The 23,510-nt window shown below is 47.8% G+C and overlaps 1 protein-coding gene across 3 annotated transcripts in view; it reads right to left on the bottom strand.

Annotated features, from left to right (window-relative positions):
* CLPB (caseinolytic mitochondrial matrix peptidase chaperone subunit B) overlaps positions 1-23,510 on the bottom strand; it is a 74,676-nt gene that overhangs the window by 28,108 nt on the left and 23,058 nt on the right. For all 3 annotated transcript variants that reach the window (XM_038128499.1, XM_038128491.1, XM_038128482.1), the window contains exons 4-5: positions 18,521-18,624; positions 14,264-14,392 (exon numbers count right to left, since the gene is read on the bottom strand). In XM_038128499.1, the coding sequence (XP_037984427.1) occupies positions 14,264-14,392; positions 18,521-18,624 (233 nt within the window). The remainder of the gene's footprint in view (positions 1-14,263; positions 14,393-18,520; positions 18,625-23,510) is intronic.

Below are 23,510 nucleotides of genomic sequence, written 5' to 3'. Positions count from 1 at the left end.
TGTCCCCTCCTAAACTCTGCTTTGGAGGGCGTCTGGATCAGAAAGAGAGAATGTACAACCAGTGGTTACAAGCATGCATCTCCAGGGAGGAAGAAAAGGGATTGTCACTGCTAACAGCTGGCTTGTCAGTGAAGAGCTGCTGAGGGGGAATAAGAGCACATGGTCACCAGAAGAAAATACAGTCTCACAAAAGCACCCACTCTCAGTCCTGTGGGAGCCACATGGGACATTACAGCTTCAATTGGATACGCTGCCTGTGCCAGCTGGAGCTGAAGCTGGAGCTGGCTGTTGCCTGTGGACCAGCTGCTCCACTGAGCCGCTGGAGCACTTCTGGGGGAAAATCACACCCTTCCTTGCAGTATAATTAAAAACACCCCAAAAACAACAAATCCCAAAGACTGAGCTAGACTGAGTTGGCTGGGCACCCCACAGAAACACACACACGGAGAGAGCTCTCCCTCCTAGATACACTGGATTGGAGAAGAGCATTCCATGTCAAACTGGTCCAGTGGCAGTGATGGGAAGTATACAGAGGGAATCTCAGTGATATCAGGAGATAGGGGTAATGGGCAATAGCCAGAGGGGCAAACAAGGTCGAGGGATTAATCTCTGACTCTCAGTATATCAGGAGCTGTCTCTAAGGCAGAGACTTGTCACTAACAGTGGTGCACTCCATGACCCCACAAGTAGCTCCTAACTGCAAGAGTTTATGAGAATGAACCTTCAAATTGGTCCCAAACTCCCCAAACTGATGCTGAAACTGACCCTCCCACTAGTAATCAAGCCTTGGAAAGCAATCTGGTGGAGGAAGACCCCATAATTGTGCTCAGCAGGTCCGGGATGTCTTATATTCTAATCCTTCCACTGCAATTCTGTGCAATGTGCTCCTGCCTGAGCAGGGGAGTTGGTCCAGATGACTCCACTGGTGTCCCTTCCAGCCTGAATCATTCTCTGACCCTGCTGAAAACATGGGAGTGAGACAAATACCTTGGCAGAGGCAGACCAAGCTGCTTCTGTGCCCTGAGACAGCGTAAAGCACCAGGAGTGCTCAGTAACGGCAAGCAGCAATCAGAACAGATGAAAGAAGTAAGGGGAGTCTGTAGGAGTGGAGTCGGAGAGATTAGCCATTCCTAGGCATTGGCATCAAGGAACTATATTTGCTTACAGAATGAAAAATGTGCTCCATAAACATTTGACATGGACTAATTTCTATGGCAAGCCTTGTCTTCACAAATAAAGACCACAATCAAGACAGGTGAGATTACACACTGCCGGGGCTGGCTGCTCCATATACATTAAAGAGACAGTGCTCCCATGATCCCCACCCCCCTCAACCAAAACCCACCTGGGTCTGTGCAGTGACCAGTGGGGCATGTTCCTGACTTCTTCAAATGATGACATACTCGAGGCTAGGCGTGCTTTCATTTCTGATGGAGGGTTTGTTTGGCTTCGCCCTGGATCTATCAATAATGGCTCTCCAATATTGGCCTAATCCCCCTGTTAATGGCTTTGACGACTTGACTAATTGCTGCAATAATTGATAGAACCCGACTCCTACAACTGGTCGATTCCAACCTTGAGTACCGGCAGCAATAAAATATTATGCTGCCATAAATAACAGTATCACTTGGCTTGCTAATAGAAGGTAAAAGTGGCCACTGGTCTGTCAGCGCCCTGGCTGACCCCACTCCACATCCCCACCTCCTCTCCTGCCCTCTCCCACCCTGTGCCACAGGCTGCAGCAGTATCCAAGGGGACGTCAACCTTCCACGACTTAATAGAAGGCAATTTGTCACCTCCCACTCGCTGTCTGTAGCTGGAGATGGACACCTGGGCAGCACCTCAGGCTGTATGAGCCCGTGGCCTCCTCCCACCCTCCATGCTCATATTAGAAGGCCCCGGCTGATAATATTTGATAAATAGCGTGGGGGTTCTCTCCCTGCACCCGCCCAGCATTGTGGCGCTGCAGCAGCTGCAGAAGGTCACTCATTGGGGAAATATGTTTCTGTCAGTGGGATCGAAAAAAGTTTAGTAGAGTGACAGGCCTCAATTTTTCAAATTTTATTAACTCCATCCTCTTAACAATTTGTCTTGAATTCCTTCAGATTCTGGATAACTGTCAATAGAGCCGGCGACGCAGCGGATACTGGTACTTAGGTCCCCCACTGCTGTCAGGATAGGGATGGGGATGGCAAGGGGAGGGAGAGATGGCAGGAGGAAAAAGAGAATGCCAAAGGCCACAGACAGAACCTGGAGGAACATCCCAGTGATGCTCCCTATGTCCTCGGCAGCCCCAAGACCCTGCTCTTGTCATTCCATCCTGTCAGGGCAGAAGACTAGCAGATCTGAGCCTGCTGCAGCCAGAACAAGGTTCACACTTCTGACAGACAGGACAGGGCACACAGTGGAACCTCATACGCACAGCCAGAGAATGACACTGCACCAAAGAGTGGACAGATCACAGCTTGAGAAAGACCTGAGTACTGGGACAAAGAAAGGACTCTTGAGGGCCTTGTTTCACAGCCCGCCAGATGGTGTGAAACCCCCTGCTCCTGGGCATACCCACAGGTATGCGTCCGAGTGTTTGGGTCTTGTGCTGTTCCCAGCAGTGGGTGTGGGGACAGAGAACTGGCATGACACAGTCCCTGTCTGATGCCACTCCAGAGGTCCTGCCTGCAAATGAGCTGGGCAGCAGCAGTGGCCTGTGGTGACCTGTGTTACGGAAAGACAAGATGCCAAAATGTTCAATGTCTCCTATCTTCCTTCTTTGGTGTTTAGAAGGTACAATATGGTGGAGGTGGAAACTGAGGGCTTGTGCAAGTCTCTGGCACAGAAGACTGCACTGCTTCAGTCACAAAAGTCAGGGGAAGTCATTCTCCCACTATAAAGCCATTCAATAAGGACAGAATCACAGAACATTTTAGGTATGAAAAGTCCTCTGAGACCACTGAGTCCAACGATTCCCCCAGCACAGCCAGGGCCAACACTAACCCATGTCCCCAAGTGCCACAACTACATGGCCATCCCTTTCAGGGATGGGGACTCTACCACTGCGTTGGGCAGCCTGTGCCAGGGCTGGACAACCCTTCGAGAGAAGGAATTTTCCCCATATCCAACGTAAACCTCCCCTGGCACAACCTGAGGCCATTTCCTCTTGTCCTTTCTATCACTTGCTATCTCAGAGAAGATACAAATCCCCACCTACATAATACAGCCACTGCATAAAGCCACTCTCCCCAGTATAAAATTGTTCTCCCTGTACGAAGTAATTTTCCCCACTACAAAACCATTCAAAGAATCACAGAATTGCTGACTGGTTTGAGTCCAAAGAGACCATAAAGACCATTTATTTCCAACCCTTCTGCCATGAATAGGGATGCCATTCTCCCCAGTATAAAGCCATTGAATCAGTACAAAGCTATTCTCTCCAGTATAAAGCCATTTTCTCCAGTATAAAGCCATTTTCTCAGTATAAAGCTATTCCCTCCAATATTGAACCCCAGCACTGAGTTTGGCCTGAGTGGAGGGTCTGAGCACACTTGGCCCCTGGGCAGGACAGGTACAGGCAAGGCCTGGGTACAGGCAGCAAAGGATGAACCTTGAGGGCACTTCTCTCTGCTCCTCATGGCACTGCACCCAGGCGTACCTCAAGATCTTTTACCAGGCTCTGTGAGCACACATTCTGTCTAGGTCACTGCCTTGGACCCATTCTGTGCTCCAGCACACTGAGGAGACTTGGGGAGCATCCCTTTCCCTGCAGCAGACTCTGCTGGATCCAATATCCCAGAAGTGAGTGGGAAATAAACTCTTTCTGTTGAAGGGAACTAAATCCCAGAAAGAGGAGCCTGGAAGTACCAAAGCCATGGTGGTTGCTGCTGAGGGTGCTGGAAGTGGACACATTGAGTGGCCATCACCCTAGACCAGGATGTCCCCACGTGCCACATCTACACATCCATTAAGTCCCTCAGGGGATGGGGACTCCACCACTGCCCTGGGCAGCCTGCGCCAGGGCTGGACAACACTTTCAGGGAAGAAATTTCCTCTAATATTCAACTTAAACTTCCCCTGGTGCAACTTGAGGCTGTTTCTTCTTGTCCTGTCACTTGTTGCCTGGGAGAACCTGGCTACAACCTCCTTTTGAGTAGTCGTAGAGAGTGAGAAGGTCCCACCTGAACCTCCATTTTTTCCCATGAGGGGCACAAAACTGACCCCAAGATCTGAGGTGTGACCTCACCAGTGCCCAGTACAGGGATCAGTCACTGTCCTGGTCCTGTTGGCCACGCTATTGGTGACACAAGCCAAGATCCCCTTGGTCTTATTGTTCACCTGGGCACACACACTGCACCTGCACCAGCTCCAGTTCCACCACATCAAGTGCTGCCTAATGCACAGCCCTGGGCTGGCAGCAGTCCTCACAGAGCTCTAGGGAACAAGATTTGTGCTCCCTTGGTTCAGTGGCCTCACTCTCAAATCACAAGAAGCCTTTCCAACCTAAATTTGTCCAGCCAGATTGGATGGGTCTTAGAGCAACCTGTTCTAGTGGAAGGTGTTCCTGCCCATGGCAGGGGGTTGGAACTGGATGAGCTAAATTAAGGTCCCTTCCAACCCAAATCATTATGTGATTCTGCAAAGGAAGGATTTCGACTTAACTAAGAATTAGATGTTTCTGGGGTAGAGTTTACATGGAAAAGCAGATACCCAGAGCTCTGAGATGAAGGTCAGATGCTGACAAGACCAGGTAGAAACCAGCAAGGAGAGGTCCTCTTAAAGGTGCAGCTTAACCAGCGCTCCCAAACCTTGTGAACCAGACTGAACACAAATCTTCATGTTCTTGGACAGATGCAATAGTCTCAGGACTGGGATAAGCTGGAGGAATAAGCTGGAACAGAGGCAAAGGAGGAGACTGGTCAAAGCAGCATGTAAACTGGACTACAGGAAAGGACTGAGCCCCACTGGTGGAGTGGTGAGGTCAGCTATTAAAGACTGGAAACAAAATGAAGGTAAGAAAGGCAATCGTATGAGCCAGTGACATGGGATTAGTACAGAATGAAATGCCCTGAACAAACAGGGAAAATACAGCATGAAGGTCACCCCTCTGAGACACTAAGAGCACTGCAACACCCAGAAAACTAGTCCAGGGACTGCAAGGATAAAGAGCACAACACCAATAAATTGTTAAACTGGTGGAAACCAGAGACTAAGAGCTCTGGCAGTCAGAAAGCTTCCAAGACAAGGTGTAAGCCTTAATTCGGCCTTGGACAAAGCAAAAGGCTTTCTTCTCCAAACCTCAGCTCCTAAAAGTACCACACTGCAATGGGACATATGTTCATGCCAAACTTCCTCTCCAGAAAATCCAGCAAAGAATCCATGGCCAAGGAGCTTTGCACCACAAGGGGAAAAAATGGATCTTGCTTGAAAAAAAGGAGCAGCCGACCAGCAGGTAACTGTCATAAACATGGATGTAAAGACTGAAGAAACTCATAATATTTATTAAAGTCCTTATCATAAGAAGAGTTAGGACCTTCTCCTAAAGGGAGAAACCACACCATCATCCTTCCAAACCCAGGGGAGATGAAGAAAATCAAATGAAGTGTTTGCTCTGGCAAATTAAATGTAAAAAAACCCCACATGTAAAAAAGGATTTAAAAGAAGCCCCTTCTTTAGGAATGAAAGCTAGGACCTCTGAGCCTTATTAGAAGCTGGAAGTCAGCCTGAGACAGTGAGTTTCCATAAGTGATAAAGATCAAGGCCAGGCTGGACAGGACTTGGAGCAACCTGATCTATTGAGAGGTGTCCTATCCATGGTGAGGGTTTGTAATAAGATGAGCCTGAAGGTCGCTTCCAATCTAAAACTGTTCTCTGGTTCTACAGCAAATAGGAAAGTTGCAATAGAAGAAATAGGGAAAGAATGAACGAATGTCTTAAATGCATGCACCTTTCACTCTTGCTTTATTGGAACCTGAGTGTAATTTGGTCTATGCCTACCTGACAATTGCGTGTGAAAACAATCCACCTGACTCCTGATGCTTGTTTTGTAAGGTAAGAGAGAGGAAACTACAAAATCACACTCTTCCTATATATCCATCACCCTTTCTCCATATACCCATGTGTGCAGAGCTCTTAAGATCATGCCAAACGTTGTCACTGTCAAGTTTGTCCCCAGAAACACTTCAAGAGGGATCTGTTTACTCCCCTGTCCTAAGGGAAAACTATTCCTAAGTGCTTCAACACAGACAGAAATGTGCTGGCACTTTGGACTCTTATTGCTCTCACCACACTGGGATGCTGGATGCCTCGATGCTGGAATATGATTGGTTTCTAAATCCCAGTTTCATAGGATTTTAATTACTGGTCTGGCATGGTAGGGAGTGGAACTGGCTGCAGTCAGACGAAGGATCGATATGCCGGCCCAGAACATATTGAGCCTCGGCACTCGCAGATGCTATTGCACTATTTAATCATCTTTTGCAAAATTTACAGTGCAACAGAAGGAATCAATACGGAATTTATCTGATTCCCCTGTAAATATGAGCATGGAGAGGAGAGAGGATGTCAGGCCTTCTGGCATGACAGCTGGTCAGGGCAGCAAACCTCCACAACAGACCACCCAGGACAGCTACCATGCCTGTGACTCACCAAAAAGGGCCCAGCCAGCCACTGGGACTTGCATTCCTGGGGAGAGCTGTATCCACAGTGGCTGCATTTGTATGCTCTGACTGGCTTGTAAGCTAAACGTTGTCCCAGCCACTCTAAAGAAAAACTGGGAGGAAGTCACATAGGGTTGTGCAGAGCCTTACTCTGCACATGCTTTACAGAGTCTGTCATAGAGTCATAGAATAGTTTCATGGAATTTTCAGGGTTGGAAAAGCCTTGCAGACCATCAAGTCTAACCAATCCCTCAGCACTAACCCATGTCCCCAGCTGCCACACTCACAAGACTTTTAAATCCCTCCATGGATGGAGACTCCAACACTGCCCTGGGCAGCCTGTGCCGAGCCTGAACAACCCTTTTGGGGAAGAAATTTCCCCATATCCAAACTAAACCTCCCCTGGCACAACTCGAGGCAGTTTCCTCTAATGCTGTTGCTTGTTACCTGGGAGAAGAGCCTGACCCCCACCTGACTCCACTCTCCTTTCAGGGAGTTGTAGAGAGGGAGGAGTTCTGCCCTGAGCTCTTTTTTACTGTGGTAACTGCTGACTGCAGCAAAACCTCAATGTTACTTTCGCCAGATGTGTTAAAACCAAAGCTCTCTTTTCTCTGGAAGTGGTTGCTGGGGACCTGAGAGCCAACTCTCTAGGGATATCCTTTACTCTCCCTCTGGAAGAATGGACCCTTTTAATCTGGTGTGCAACAGAAAACACTCCAAGATATATTAAGCAGTAGTTAATAAGAAATTAATTGTGTTAGAAAAACCCAATTAATTAGAACTTGATTTTTCCAGAGAATACCATAAGCACTTTTGCTTTCTGATGTCCAAAGTCCATCCCTTGCAATGCTAGCTCCATAATCTGTTTACCCATCACTCACCCTACTCACAAGATCTGCAATTACATTGGACTGAGGAGATGAGCACACAACATTATGAACAAATGCACCGGGCTAAATTTACTATCAAATCGAGTTCAGCAGACCAGGTTATTGCAGCTTCAGCTAAAATGTTTTCACAAATCTATGTTCATTTCTTCCTCTCTCTCTTTCACATCTAATTAGAGATGAGAGACTCCAAGATTGCTGAAGAGGACTTCTGGACAAGGGCAAGGAGTGACAGGACAAGGGGGAATGGCTTCCCATTGACAGAGGGCAAGGTTAGATTGGGTATTAGGAAGAAATTCTTCTGTGTGAGGCTGGTGAGGCCCTGGCACAGGTTGCCCAGAGAAGCTGTGGCTGCTCCACCCCTGGAAATGTTCAAGGCCAGGTTGGATGGGGTTGAAGCAATCTAAATTAATGGAAGGTGTCCCTGCCTATGGCAGTGGCATGGAATGAGAAGATCTTTAAGGTCCCTTACAATCCAAACCATTTTGTGATCATGTGATCCCCCTGCGGATGTATTGCAGGAGGCATTTCCAATGCAGTAACAGCCTGGTCAGCCTGTGAGCTGGCTCTAGGTGGAGCTGGGAGCAGAGGGGATGATTTCTGAACATGGGAAATAGAAAGCAGGGCAGTCAGGGATGAGGAGAGCACTGGGGAGAAGGGGGGACATATGGAGCCTGCTCAGGTTTGGCAGGAGGGCAGGTGTTGGTTTCTGTAGTGGGGATAGAGAGAGGGGAAGTCCCACGAACTGGCATGGGTCAATCTCTGAAGGAAGGAACTGCTCTATTTTTAGGCAAGAGTAGGAAATACAAGCCCCTACCCATGTGCAGCAGCAGAGTAGTGCACTGCCACACAACCGTGTAGAAACAATACTTCCACACGTCAGCAGATGACAGTTCAGACACCCCTTGCTACATGGACACACACACACACACCAAACACACCTTGGAAAAGCACTTGGAAATTAATTTTGAGATCCTAGAAAAATGGCAGCTGAGCTGCTACACACCAGGGAAAACCTTGCTTCTATGCTTCTTTCTGTGCCTAGTTTCTCAGGTGTATACATAAGCAAGAGCTCACAATATTCTGATTTTGCATTTTGTAAGCTCCAACTTAAGACAGTTCCTGCAGCATCTTCTTCTAGGGTCTGTCTAGTGTAATTTTAATTTACTGAAAGGTTACCACAGCTAGGACAACTCTTCCCAGTACAAGGCTGTGAAAAAGGAACAGTTTCTCATGCTGAGAGAAGGGTCATTTACCTGCAGGGCAAATCCCTGAGCAGCAGCAGTGCTGTCTCTAGCTCTGAATCACAGAATCACAAGATTGTTTGGGCTAAAGAGACCTTAAAGCTCATCTCATTCCACTCCCCTGCCATGAGCAGGGACATCTTCCACAAGACTTGGTTGCTCCAAGACCTATCCAACCTGGCTTGGAACACTCCCAGGGATACGGCAGTGCTCTGGGCAATCTGTGCCAGGGCCTAACCACCTTCACAGGGAAGAATTTCTTCCCAATATCCCATCTAATCCTGCCCTCTGTCAGCAGGGAGCCCTGACTTGCCTGTGACTCTATGCACTTATCCAGAGTTCCTCTCCAGCTATCTTGGAGCCTCTTTAGGCACTGGCAGGTGCTCTAAGGTTTCTCTGGAGCCTTCTGTTCTCCAAGGTGAACAACTCCAGCTCTCCCAGCCTGTCTCCAGAGCAGAGGAGCTCCAGCCCTTGAACAATATCTGCGACTCTGGACACACGAATCAGTGCCTCCCTGCATTTCAGCAACAGATTCTGGAGCAGAACCATTTGTAGAAGGGAGGTTGATGTTGGCTATGCTCCATGGCAGGGTTACGCCATTGCCAGAAAGCTGCATCTTTTAACACTGGCTATTTCACTTAAATACTGACATCATAAAAGCTCCCTCTAAAACAAGGAGACTTCTGTAAACAGCAAGCTGGTGACCCTGCCTGCTTGCCTTCCTCTGAGCCAAACACAAAGTCCCTGGAATCAATTGTGCCTGCAGTAGCAACTGGTGCACTCTGTGGATGCGAGTGCTCACCCACCCCTTCCCCAAACACCGATATTTATGGTGTCGCCTCAGGTCAGGGGACTGTGAAATGTCACCAACAACTGCCCAAAAGGACAACAGAGCTGCCACTTCATCTCGCGGTCTGCTGGGCACACACATGCTGACCAAAGGGCTATAAGGTCCTGGAGGGGTCAAGCGAGTCACTGAATGGGCCACAAAAGGCTAGGGATGTGGGGTGAGGGGCAAGTGCAGGGGGCTTCCCTTAAAAAACAAGAGGGGGGTAGGGAAGTGGTTGGAGCAGAGAGGGGCTGGGCAGTTAATGGCTTTGGCCCGAGGGCAGAGCACCAGCGAGAGAAGTTAGAGGGAGAGTAAATGGAGAGTTAGTAAAAGGCAGGTGTAGGGAGAGATCAAGAGGAGCCTGTTCCATGTCAGCAACCAGGAGCCACCCTGTGTGCGATGTCAATAGCAGCACAGGGGCATTACCCTCACAAAGGGCTGAACAGTGTTCGATCTCCACACGAAGACCCTTGGCCATGTATTCATCTGAGATTACACTGATGAGGAGGCAGGGATCCCCTGCTTTGTTATCGTGTGGAACCAGGAGGAGGGAAACGCCTCCAGTGAATGCCCTGAAATCCTCCTATCATGTGCCCATCAGGAAATCCAATTCCAGCACCCAAAACTTGCTGAAAGGGCAGGGAAGTATCTGCTGTCACCCCAGCAGCTCAGAGTCCACCTGACAGAAAGGTGAAGTTTATTACCTTTAGCAAATAGTCCACATAAATCTGCATCCTAAATCATGACTGCAAAGGGTAAGTGGATATTGTGGATGGTGAACAGGGATTAATCTGAGGAACACTGTGAACTCAACCTTGGGAGGGGCTCCGATGGGAATTTCACACCATCGCCAAATGGAGGTTCCCACCGGTGGGTGGCTGTCTCCAGAATCTGAGCACTGGGACATGCTCTCCAAGACAAGGATTTCCACTTGGAAATGAACTCTGAGGTTCTTGAGCAGGATCCAGAAGGATTTCTGTGGGGCTGAACTAGGAACAGAACAGTGATGAGTGACCATAACGTCTTCTGGCCAAGTTTTGAATTTTCACTTTGATTTCACACAATCCTTCCATTTGTACCCAAACAAACACCGTCCCACAGATTGTTAAATGCTTTTTTTTTCTGAGACCTAAGGGAGTTCTTTCAAGCTGAGACACTTTGCTACAAATAAAGAATTCTCTGTGGGCACCAAGCAGAGAAAGGGCCGTTCACAGAGATGGCAGTGGCTCCAGGACAGACACAGAAATATCTGGAACAAAAAGAACAGTTGCCTCTGTGAAGTGAGGCCTGGACTGGAAGAGTACTTGGAGAGCTAAGCAGGGCACAACTGGAGAAATAAGGCAGACTTACTCCTTACAACGATTTATTCAGGATGGAAAAATTCTTTAGTGTCAACTTCATTTATTCGTACCCATCTTTTACCTGTACTTAGGGTAACCAAGGAGCTGCCCTGGTACTTTCAATCACCTGATAATATGTGCCATGCAAGGAGGCTTTCCAAGGCAGAAATGAGAAGCATGTATCTTTGCAGAAAATGCTATTCCAGGTGATTCTGCCCCTCTGCCCCACTTCAGTGAGACCCCACCTGCAGTGCTGCCTCCAGCGCTGGGGTCCAACAACAGAAGGATCTAGAAATGCTGGAGTGAGTCCAGAGGAGGCCACAGAGGTGCTTGGAGGGCTGAGCCCCTCTGCTCCAGAGACAGGCTGGGAGAGCTGGGAGTGGTCAGTCCAAACCATTCTGTGATTCTATGATTCACACCATGACATATGTCAAACACTCTCCAGCCTCCAGTACAGACTCTCTGCAGATATCTGTTCTCAATCCTGTTGTGACAAGGACTTTTCCAGCCCTTCAACCCCACTGCCACTCTCTGTAACACTCCAGAGCCCCTTGCACTCTGCTGCAAAGCCCTTCCAGGTCTGTGCATCCACAACCCGTTGCTCAAGCAGGTAAAGTCTGCTCCATTCTGCTCTGCTCTGCTCCTCCTGTGGGCATCCCTGCCCACAACTGTGGGATCGCAGAGGTTTTGCTGGAGACCTTCTGACTGTCAGTGCCCATGGCAAAGTGACAGCTGAGCAGATGCTGTTGGCCCATGCAACAGACATGCAGTAAGTCATATGCTCTGGGACTGTGCCAGGTTTTGTGTTCATGCAATGCTCACACATGCTGCAAACATGGAGGGGGGTTTCTATGTCAGAAAAAATGCACTTGGGGGGGGCAGTATTTTTGTCTGAAGACTTCCCAGCCATCCTGTCCACACAGTCCCACAGCTTCCTGAGCAGATGCCTGCTTTTTCAGCTCTCTTCCCTGCAAGGAGCCCTGCCTTTGCAATGGAATTTCTTTCATTGGTTCCTTTGGTTTTGGGTTAATGTATGGCCAGGAGCTGGGGTTCTGGTATCTGTAAGGCTCCCAGAGAAACCCTGACCTGGAGTTCAGTGCTACAGAATCTCACCCTTTCACTCTTATATTTCTATTTGTGAAAAATAATAAGCACGTAATACAGATGAGTATCAAGGTTCAGTGTTGCCACAATTAATTTTCCTCATCCCATCTGTGTCACTCTTGTGCTGAGAATAACACAGGAACAGGCGGGAGGCAGTATTGTAGAAAAGAGCAAAGAAGGCTTTATTCAAGAGAACCGCGTGGTTTTTATAGAGTGATACGATAGATTCTATTTGATTGGCTAACTAACAAAAACACCTTCCTCATACACACAAGAACAGAAAGAAGTAGAAAAACACCACCTGCAGATTGTTTATTCTTAACAAGTTACCATGTCCTTCCAACTCCCTAAAAATTCTCACGAGCCGCTGTGAAAAACGCTTGCCATTTCTCTCTCTCTGTCCCATGGCATCCACACATCTGGGGATGTTTAGCCATCACAGATGCTACTTTCTATTACCTTTTTAGCTGCTTTCTTAAAGAATGAGCCTTATGACACCATGTCATACCATTACATACTTGTCTGTTTTCTTAGAATTAACTTCCGAGATGCCCACACCACAAAGACTACAACAATCCTCAAATCTTTGCAAAAATCAGCATCTGGCCAACCAGACCCTAGTGAGCCTGTCTCTGTTAGGGCCAGGCTGTGACAGGTGACCACTTTATGTTCCACCTGGCAGAGGCTGCTGGCAGCATACGCCTGAGGCAAGGACAGCATTGCTGTGGCTGGCTCATTTCCAGGTGACCTTGGGGACATCACAGGAGGAGAGCTGTTGAAATTGCTGGAGGAGAAGGAATACTGGGGACAAAGAATATCACATCTGGAGGAGAGCAGAACTATAGACCAGCTTGGTGGTCTGACACACTGTGCATGTGCAGGTACACCTTAAGCAGATGCCAGCTCCTGAGAACAGCACAAGAGTCACAAATATCATCCCAGAAGGAACAGCAAGAGGGTGCATATAAGAGCCGTTGTCGGGGCAGCACATTTCTATTCTGTTGGCTAAATGCATCTTTTCATTTTACTCCACTAGTGCTGATAAGCTTTTTCCCCATGAAGACAGCTGAGAACTGAACAGGTTGCCCAGGTGAGTATACAAGAGAAGACAGTGAAGCAGGCTCTGTGAGGAGAAGGGCTCTGTGATTTAACCAGGAGGACCAGTAACTGCATAAGCTAATTCCAACCAATTCTCACAAGAGCTGATTCCAACCAATTCTCACAAGAGCTGCATTGTCCTGGTGCCAACAGTACTTGAGCGTCCACCATTTCATCTATGTACCAGCACCTATCCTGTGCCTTATATACAGAGCAGATCCATTCCTGGTATAGCAGGGACCCTTCCATTCCACAAAGGGACATGAGGGATATGACAGATGGCCTGAATAAATAATGCAGGTGGGAAATGAAAAAATATGAAGCAGAGACCAGTGGGGGCATGTGGAGCACCCAGTCCAGCTCTGGGACTCCCAACATCAAAAGGTTGTGGAGCTGCTGGAGCAAAACCAGAGGAGGTCACAGAAGCTCTCCAAGGGCTGAAGTCCCTCTGCTCTGGAGACAGGCTGAGAGAGTGGGCGGTGTTCAGCCTGGAGAAGGAAAGGCCCAAGGGAGACCTTAGAGGACCTGCCAGCGCCTAAAGAGGCTCCAAAGCAGCTGGAGAGTGCTCCAAGAACCTGGAGTGACAGGTCAAAGGCGAGTGGCTTCCCATCGACAGAGGGCAGGGTTAGATGGGATATTGGGCAGAAATTCTTCCCTGTGAGGGTGCCAAGGCCCTGGCACAGGTTGCCCAGAGAGGCTGTGACTGCCCCATCCCTAGAAGTGTTCAGGGCCAGGTTGGATGCAGCTTAGCACAACCAGGTCTAGTGAAAGGTGTCCCTGCCCATGGCAGAGGGTTAGAATTGGATGATTTTTGAGGTTCCTTCCAACACAAACCAGTCCAAGATTCTATGATTCCCTGGATGCTTAACTGCAGGAAGAAAGGGAAAACTCAATGACTAAGGTGAGAAGAGCCACCAAAAGCACATAGAGAAAAACCACTGGAGATGAACGGGAACACAGAAACTAAAAAGTAAAGAGATGAAAGCAAACAGCAAATCACACCAAATTGTGACAGTGACAGAGTGTGGCCTGTGTCTGAACCTGATAGTTTTGTAGGATGGGCTGACTTAGAAGTGCTCCTGGCCCATGAGCTAGGTGGAACTACAAAACTCACCTGCATCCAGCAGCAGTTTGACTGTCAGGTAGTCATCAGCCAGAACTGCGTAGTGTAGAGCTGTGCAGCCCTTGAAGTTGGCTCGGATGTTGAGACGGTTGTTGAAGTCATCCTCCCGGGTGACAAGGACTGCAGGGGACAAAGAGTGAAAGCTCAGCTCACTGAGATAACTACAGAACTGCTCATCTGGATGTGCAGCAGCAGCATGTACCCACCCCCCTCAGCAGGCAGGAAGCTTAAGGGCTTTGTGACCTTTTCTGGAACCACCAGGACCCCAGTGGGGATTTCTGGTGGCCATTGCCCCCACTCCACTGAGCAGCAGTAGAGATAAGGACAACATGGTTTCCATGTATCCCAGTGACTGCCTACACAGTGCCCAGGCAGGGGAGGAGGTGGGTGGAGGACACCTGAGCAAAGACCTCAGTCTTTTTCCAGCCATTTATTGTAGGGTAACAGGATGGCTTGACTTGGAAGAGATCTTAAGGCTCATCTGGTTCTACCCCTCTGCCATAGGCAGGGACACGTTCCATGAGACCAGGCTGCTCCAAGCTCTGCCCAGCCTGGTCTTGAACACTTGCAGGCACAGGGCAGTCACAGCTTCTCTGGGCAACCTGTGCCAGGGCCTTGGCACCCTCACTGGACAGAATTTATTCCCAATATATAATCTAAATAATGTTTTTAGCAAAGAGAAGGGAAGCTGTGACAGGAATGAATGCTGCCCCACTATGGCTTGACCTTCAAGCAAATTCCTGATTTTGGGAGCCTCCAGCACATAAGTCCATGTGTCTCAGCAGGGCATGGCTCTGAAGGAAGGGTCTGCAGCACCCCTGCTCTCCTGTAGCTGGTTTAAGGATCCGACTTAGGAAGACCTGGATTTTAAACTCTTTGCTTTAGTCATCAGCAAAAAAAATAAGAGAGAGCGGCTTTTTACAGGGGCAGACAGTGACAGGACAAGTAGGAATATCTTCTAACTGACAGCAGGCAGTATAAGATTGAATATTGAATAAGAAGTTCTTCCCTGTGAGGGTGGTGAGACAATGGCACAGGTTGCCCAGAGGAAGCCCCATAAATACCCTGTCCCACCATGGAGCATGAGTGATGGTGGAATTGGCATGTGCTGTCCCCATTCAAATGAACACCATCCACCTGATGGGCCAAATTCTGCTCCTGGAGGTGTGTCCAGCTCCTTGGTGAAAGGGTCTGTACCCAAAACTCATTAGATCCAGATCCAGGGGCAGGGAGAGCTCCCAAGTGCTCTGAGCACCTTATACTGTGCTATGGCAAAGCAAGCAGAGCTGCAAAATGGATGGGCTGCAGGGACTTCTTCACGGTCCCTCCTAAGAGCCATCAAAAGATTTCTAGGATATTTGAAAAGTTCAGAAGAGAGAAACACTGTGATGAATACCTGATGCTGTCCGAGCCCAGCATCTCCACTAATGAACCACAGTCCCTCCAGGAAGATCAATTAATGCCCTGGCTCCTTTCCTTCCCTGGGTCCTTTCTCCAAGCACACAGGGTGAGTATGTATATTTATTTGTCGTCATTTCCTACCCAGGGAGGAGCAGGATAATGAACTGCGTGCGTCAGGGAAGATGAATCTGAGATACTAGGGAGCAGCGCAGTAAAGAGATTAAAGTGTTATTATTGTTGGTTTTTTTCCCCCATGGTCCGTTGTGACAGCTCGGCCGTCATCTGTAAAAAATGTCTCTGAGAAAGATAATCATCGGAAACTCAATAAAGCGTCAGGGGAAGCCTCCTCCACCATCCATCACTGGGTGCCTGGAAATTTTCAGCCCTCTGTCTCCCTTCCTGCCATCCATATAAATGTCTGTAATATATTTTGTGCAGTGGTTGTGGAGCACACCCTCTTGATTTGGATGTTTTTATGAAAAAATATTTATACACGAAATATGTAAATGTCTAAAAAAAAAAAGAAAAAACAAAGGCAGTTTCTCTCTCTCTTTTTAAAAACGCAACTGAATTTATTCTTTTTAATAAAACATGTCAACCAAAGAATTAATGCAACTTCTCATGGAGTGGCCTTATCTTTTCTTCACCCCAAAATATATAACATTAGAAAGGGATGAATGCAGACAAAAACAATTAACTTTCTTGGTTGATACACTTTATCTTAAATAAAGTCTATGTACATGCATTATGTATTGGCATTCTATTGCTCATTTTTTAATGTAGTTTCATACATTTTACATTCCCTGCTATAGGGATATGATCTATGTATACTCTCTCTCCCATCAAGAAGTAGGTCTGTTGCACAGGCGGGTCACAGTGAGGGATGAGAGCAGGGAGCTTTTAAAAATACAGAATAATGCCCTGTCAAAGCTGTCGCCTCACTGTTCCATCTTCTTAACTCAACCTGTGCTTTATGAAAGGTTCAAATATTACACCTTCATTAGGCTTTCACAGAGCTTTCACCTCTTAGCACCGAGTCAAAAGCACAGACAGGCCCGTGGATAATGTCACTGTGCTTCAGCAGCATCCACAGTGTGGCTGCCTGACGAGGGAAGTGACCCTGTGCTGGGCACTGCTGAGGCCACACCTGGGCTCAGTTCTGGATCCCTCACTCCAAGAAGGAGACTGAGGTGCTGGAGCCTGTCCAGAGAAGGGCAATAGAGCTGTGGAATGGTGTGGAGCACAAGTCTGGTGAGGAGTGGCTGAGGAGGCTCAGCCTGGAGAAAAGGAGGCTCAGGGGGGACTTTCTCACTCTCCTCAAGTCCCTGACAGGAGAGTCAAGCCAGGTGGGAGTCAGGTTCTTCTCCCAAGGAACAAGGGACAGGACAACAGGAAATGTCCTCAAGCTGTGCCAGGAGAGATTCAGGATGGATATTGGGAAACATTTCTTCATGGAAAGGGTTGTTAAGCCCTGGCATCATCTGCCCATCCATGGAGAGCTTTAAAAGTCATGTGGATGCAGCACTTGGAGACACAGTTTAGTGGTGGCCTCAGCAGTGCTGGGAGAATGGCTGGACTCTGTGGTCTGGAAGGGCTTTTCCAACCAAAATAATTCCATGATTCTATTCTATGACTCTATGAAGTCTGTGCAGACTGAGGCTCTAGACAAACTGTGTGACTTCCTCCCATTTCCCACCCAGAGCAGCTGGAACAAGGTTTAACTTCCAAATAAGTCAGAGCACACAAAAGCAGCCACTGTGGATGCAGGCGTACCTGGGAATCCAAGTCCCAGTGGCTGGCTGGGCTCTGGCAGGGCAAGGGGGATGTCTGGGAAACATCCCATGGTCTGCCAGCTCAGAGGTGAGGTTGGCAGGCCAGCACAGTGCTTGGATAGAGAAAAGGCTTCTGGAATGGGGAAGGAAAGATAAGGACATTTTAGGGGGCTTGAGTCCTACTATCATTCCTGCCAGCATGAGGAACAGAAGAATCTCTGAACATGTAGCTGGCTGCTCCAAAGCACAGCTGGGCACCTAGAATCCAGACACATCCTGATAAAACCAAGAAAGTTTTACCACCATTTATTGTCATTAAAAGTGGAAACCGTCTGGGAAATTTAAATAGGTCTGAATAAACAAAGCAAGTGTATGAGAAACCTGGCCTAGTGGAAGGTATCCATGTCATGGCAGGGGGTTGGACCGGATGCGGTTTAAAGGTCCCTTACCACCCAAACCATCCCATGATTCTATGATTCTCAGTCTGCATCAACCAGTGATGAGGATAATGAAGGGGTGAGCATGGAAACTGAGATCTGCCAAGAATATCCATAATGAGAGGACATGACTCTGCAGAAAATGACCTTGTTTTCATGGAAAGTCATCTAGGGCTGAGAGCTGATATTGCTGCCTGCCCAAACCCAACAGTAGTCACTGCAACCACTTACATAATTCAGCTTTATTTCAATTGGCCAAGCCTGACTGCATTTCACAGCTCCTGATAAGATCTGGATTAAGGCTGCTGGTGGAATACACTGCCTTGAACCCTTCTCCTTCCCAAAGATGTGGCTGCATGTGAGTCAATGGAATGACGTTCCTATCTATGACTTTGTATTTTGCTCTGGCTATATAAAACCAGTTTATCTCTGGTAAACTGAAGGATTACTTCTACATAATATCTATGTAATGTTTCTTTCCCCTTCAGACACACATTCACCCAAGTACCATCAATTACTTTATATTTAAATGGAAGAAGATGAAACAAGCTCTTAAAAAACCCCATGAGGTCAAAGCAGGAAACAAAATTTTGGGACCTGAAAAGCAAATGTCAGCAGCTACACACAAGCCATCTTACCTTCCAAGGAATGGAGGCCTTTTTCTTTGGCAATCTCATACACACTGCTGAAATCATCCCCAAGGTTTGGATCTGCATTAGCTGTGAGCAGAGCCTTTACCACACTGTCACAAAACAGAAGGAAAGTAAGGCAGAAGTAGTAGATGAGGAATTGAAGCCCTTCAGAGACTGAGAAGTGCTCAGAAAGCCCTCTTCAAATGTTCCTGGGAATGTTAAACATTCCAGGGAAGTTAACCCACATCCATAAGTGAACATTTCATCACATAGAGCTCCACCAGCATAGGCTAAAATGAATGATATGGGGGAGGCACTGGAGGAAGGGGTGACTGTGGAGATATGCAATCCTTCTGAGGTGACATGCACAGAACATGCTTCTAGCACAAGGCATATTCCTATCACAGACCTTGCCTCCAAGGCCAACCCTGTCCCTGCAAAAAGGCAGATTATTGTAACACCCTACAGATTAAGGGAAGCAAAACTACATTGCTTTTGGGAGGCAATTGTACAGCACCTGCACCTCTGATACTAAAGGTGCCATCCTACCACAGGAAGTGCAAACAACAAGCAGTTCAGAGGAAGCTCTGAAGATAATCAGAGGGCTGGAGCACCTCTGCTCTAGAAGACAGGCTGAGAGAGTTGGGGGTGTTCAGCCTGGAGAAGAGAAGACTCCAGGGAGACCTCAGAGCCCCTTAGGGCATAAAGCAGCTCCAAAAGTCCTGGAGAGAGACTTTGGACAAGGGCCTGGAGTGACAGGACAATGGGAATGGCTTCCCACTGACAGAGGATAAACTGGATGTCAAGAAGAAATTCTTGTCTGTGAGGGTAGTGATGCTCTGGCACAGGTTGCCCAGAGAAGCCGTGGCTGTCCCATCCCTGAGAGTGTTCCAGGCCAGACTGAGGCTTGGAGCAAATTGATCTAGTGGCAGATGTCCCTGCCCATGGCAGGGGGTAGAATGACATGGGCTTTAAGACCCATTCAGCCCAAACAATCCTGTTATTCTATTACTTGAACTATACAGCCCTTTTAGACAGTGGAAGGGGCCTTAAGGTGTCCCTGAAACCTTCCCTTCTGCAGGCTGAACAACCCCAGCTCTCCCAGCCTGTCTCCCGAGCAGAGGTGCTCCAGACCTTGGAGCCCCTCCTTGGCATATCCAAGGAGCTACACTACACTTCACCTTGTCACTCCAGCAGCTTCCCATACTTCTGAGGTTGGACCCCAGAGCCAGATGCAGCTCTGCAGGTGGGGTCTCGTCAGAGTGGAGCAGAGGGTCAGAAGCTTCTCCCTTGCCCTGCTGCCCATGGAGCTGGGGATCAGTCCAGGACATGCTGGATTTTGAGCTGCCAGCAAATGTTGCACATTATGAACATGCTGCAGTGGGACATGGGATGCACTGCCCAGGCCATTTTGGTGGGAAGTCCTCACTCTCTGCTTCTGAATCCAAACAATCATCAGGTCAGAATTAAATTTCTCACTCCTTCTGAAAGCAGCTTAAAGCCAGTTAATTCTTAATTTTTTTTTCGGCATGCAGGCTTCCCATGACAACTAGACAGTAACTCATTTGTTAGCATTCATCACCAGTGATATGGCTCACAGGCTGACAGCAATGTGCGCCACAGCCTGACATGTACCTGCAGGCTGTGGCTTGTCAAGTCACATCTGGAATTAAACTTAAGCTCCTCTTCCATTTACTCTATAAATGCATTAGCAGAATCAAAGGTGGTTATCTTATTATTTGAGCATGGTATAGCAGAGGTGAGCTCTTTACTAGCACTGGTGTGCTGCTCACCATCTATAAAGTCACCTCTAGTGAGAACAGCACCAAGACCGGAGGCAGGAGATAGAATCATGGAATTGTTTAGGTTGGAAAAGCCCTCTAAGACCACCGAGTCCAACTGTTCCCCCAGCACTGTCACTCACTGATACCTGGAAAATATAATAGATCTTTCCAACAATGTTGAAGTGAATATAAAAGCAAATCTTTACTTGAAAGCTTTCAGGTACACAATGTGGTGAAAACTGCACATGGTATAGTAACTCTACAATTTTTATAAGGTTCGTTGATTAGTGTGTTTATCATATACTGTCCAATTAAAAGGTTAGTTGGTTAGGCAATAATTGCTGGGGTCTTGCTCCACTGGAAGCAGTCCAGAGGTTTCTTTTGCCCCACTTCCATTATGTCTGGTCTAGATTCTGACTGGAAAATAGAATGTCCTTGTAGCTAGTTCTCTTCTTGGAATAAGACTAAACAATACTTAGGAATGTGTTTATAAGGTTAGCTTATTGTTCCTAAATGTAGGGAGGAAAGATAGAACTAGAAGCTACAGGTATGCTTTAGAAATCTACAAAGGCACAAATATATGAAAAGCTAAAAGTCTTAAGAATCATTACCCCCCTAAATTACATACCTATGTCAAACATCCAAATGTTTTTAAACCCTTCAAGAATGGGAACTCCCCCACTCCCCAGGGCAGACTGCACCAGAGCTGGACAACCTGTTTGGGGAAGAAATTTTCCCAATATTCAACCTAAACTTCCCTTGGTGCATCTTGAGGCTGTTTCCTCTAGTCCTGTCACTTGTTACCTGTGAGAAGAGACTGACCCCCACCCGCCTCCATTCTTCTTTCAGGCAATCCTTGTGAGCACATAGAGCTTATTTACATCTGTACTCTATTTATATCCACATTTCATTTATATCCACATTGCTACAATATCATTTGTTCTATAATATTTGGGTTGAGAGGTTCTGGCTCTCATTCTGCAAACAGCAATTTCCAATTATGACCCTTCCCCTTTTCAGTCATTGGAAGCATGCTGCAATGCACAGGTTCTGAGTGGATTGATTTGTACAGCCATGATCATACCTGATGGCTTAGAACAGGCACTAAGGATGGGCATCATGAAAACCTGGAATGCTTTGGATTAGATAGGGACCGCAAAGCTCATCAAATTTAAATCCCCTGCCATAGGCAGGCACATCCTCCATGAGATCAGGCTGCTCCAAGCTCCATCCAATTAAGCCACACTTCTAGGAATGGGGCAGTCACAGGTCCTCTGGGCAACCTGTGCCAGGGCCTTACCTTACCCACAACAACGAATTTCTTCCCAGTATCCCATATAACCCTGACCTCTGTCAATGGGAAGCCACGCCTCCTCATCCTGTCATTCCAGGCCCTTGTCCAAAGTCCCTTTACAGGTCTCTTGGAGTCTCTTTAGACACTGGCATGGGCTTAAGGTCTCCCTGGAGCCTTCTCTTCTGAGCAGCCCCACCTGTCTCAGCCTCTCCCCAGTCCCTGGAGCATCTCCATGGCCTCCTGTGTACTTGCTCCAACAGGTTGACATCTTTCTTGATGGTGGATCACCTCACCTACTTTCAGACATCAGCAGTGGAAGCCATAAAGCCCAGAGCAGCCTTTCATCACAGATGCGCTCCCTCTCTACCACACAAACCTCTTCAATGAGCCTGAGTTTTCTCTCAGTTCACTAAGTAGTTTTGATTTTGTTTGAAGGGTCAGTGTGCAAGATAACCCATAATCTTCAGTACAGTTCCAGTGAGACAACCTCACTGTGTCATCCTCAGGCCTCTATGGTAGTGCACCTCCTGCCCCACCCCCAGGCCACACTATGATCTGAGAACAGACAATGTGATGCCAGGGAAAAGACACTGATCCAAATATCTGTTTCATGTTCAGAAGAGACATGTCTACACTATCTTGTTACATTGCTCCTTAAGGCTGTATCAGTGAGGACATCCCATGTAAGAGTGCCACAACAAGCCTGTAGATTTTTCTGGACTACCTTAGGAGCATTGATAAGGCACAGGGGCACAAAATGTATCCTGAAATTCCTTCAGCAGCTCTAGGAAGGGCTGCTCAGCATGCCTAGCTCCACTCCCACCTCTGCTTCAGAACTTGGACCTTCACCACTGCCCTCTATGGCTGCAGCAAAATGCAAAGCAAGGAAGCGGTCTGGCTGCAAGAAAAGCCCTGTGAGGCCAAGTGCGTGGCCTTGGACATCCTGAATAGAGGAAGCCACAGGCCACCCGCCCAGGCTCTCCCACCTCTGGTCATTAGGTAGGACAGACCTACCCTTAACATCTATCTGGCACTGTGCCATTTGTCAAAGACTGTAGAACACAGGGAGATGCACCACATCCAGTCTTTCTTGTTTGGAAAGCTCTAGCACAGGACAGTGATCTGTGCAAAGTTCTTCTGGAAGATCCACTGCTGGATTCCTCTGGAAACATCCTGCATCTCCAGTACTTGGTGCTACTGTGGTCAACCCAGTCATCACGAGAACTGCATCAAAGACCTCGAAGAGGAGGTCCCCATGAAAGCAGGAGGCACAGGATGGAAGATGGCGGGGCAGGTTATGTCCTGCTGTTTTATGGGACCTGTATTGGCAACCTCCGTACTGCTAGAGATGGACATCTACCTACTGAACAGAAAACATCATAGAATCATGGAATCATGGCTTTTAAATCCCTCCAGGGATGGGGACTTCACCACTGCCCTGGGCAGCCACTGCCTTGGCAGTGACAGGGCTGGACAACTCCTTCAGTCAAGAAATTATATGCTTCAATTAAGCTTTTAATGATCTTGCCCTAGCAGCTGGCTTACTATGATTCTTGCAATCAGGGTTTCCAGCATCCCCACCAGGCAGCCAAGCCTCACGGGTCACTAAAGTCTTTGGAAGCACAGGTTCTGATATGGTCAAACCACCCTTCTTGGACCCCCTTCTCATGGCTATTACCACCAAAGAGACCCCTCTACTTCAATTTTAGCTCACAGGCTATGATATACCTTCAGGTCTCTGAATCTGCCTTATTTTAAGGGAAATGATCCCAAGTCCCAGTGTAGGACTTGAATCCACAACATTGAGCCCGTGAGTGAGCTACAGGTACTGAGCGAGTCATATGGTAAAACAGGATTTGTCATTTTCTTGATAACTCCATCCATCTGCCTTTTGTGCCCTCAGTGACTACACTGAAAT

Source organism: Motacilla alba, chromosome 1 (assembly GCF_015832195.1).
Source record: "Motacilla alba alba isolate MOTALB_02 chromosome 1, Motacilla_alba_V1.0_pri, whole genome shotgun sequence".
NCBI lineage: Eukaryota > Metazoa > Chordata > Aves > Passeriformes > Motacillidae > Motacilla > Motacilla alba.
This window is presented reverse-complemented; position numbering and strand designations above follow the sequence as displayed.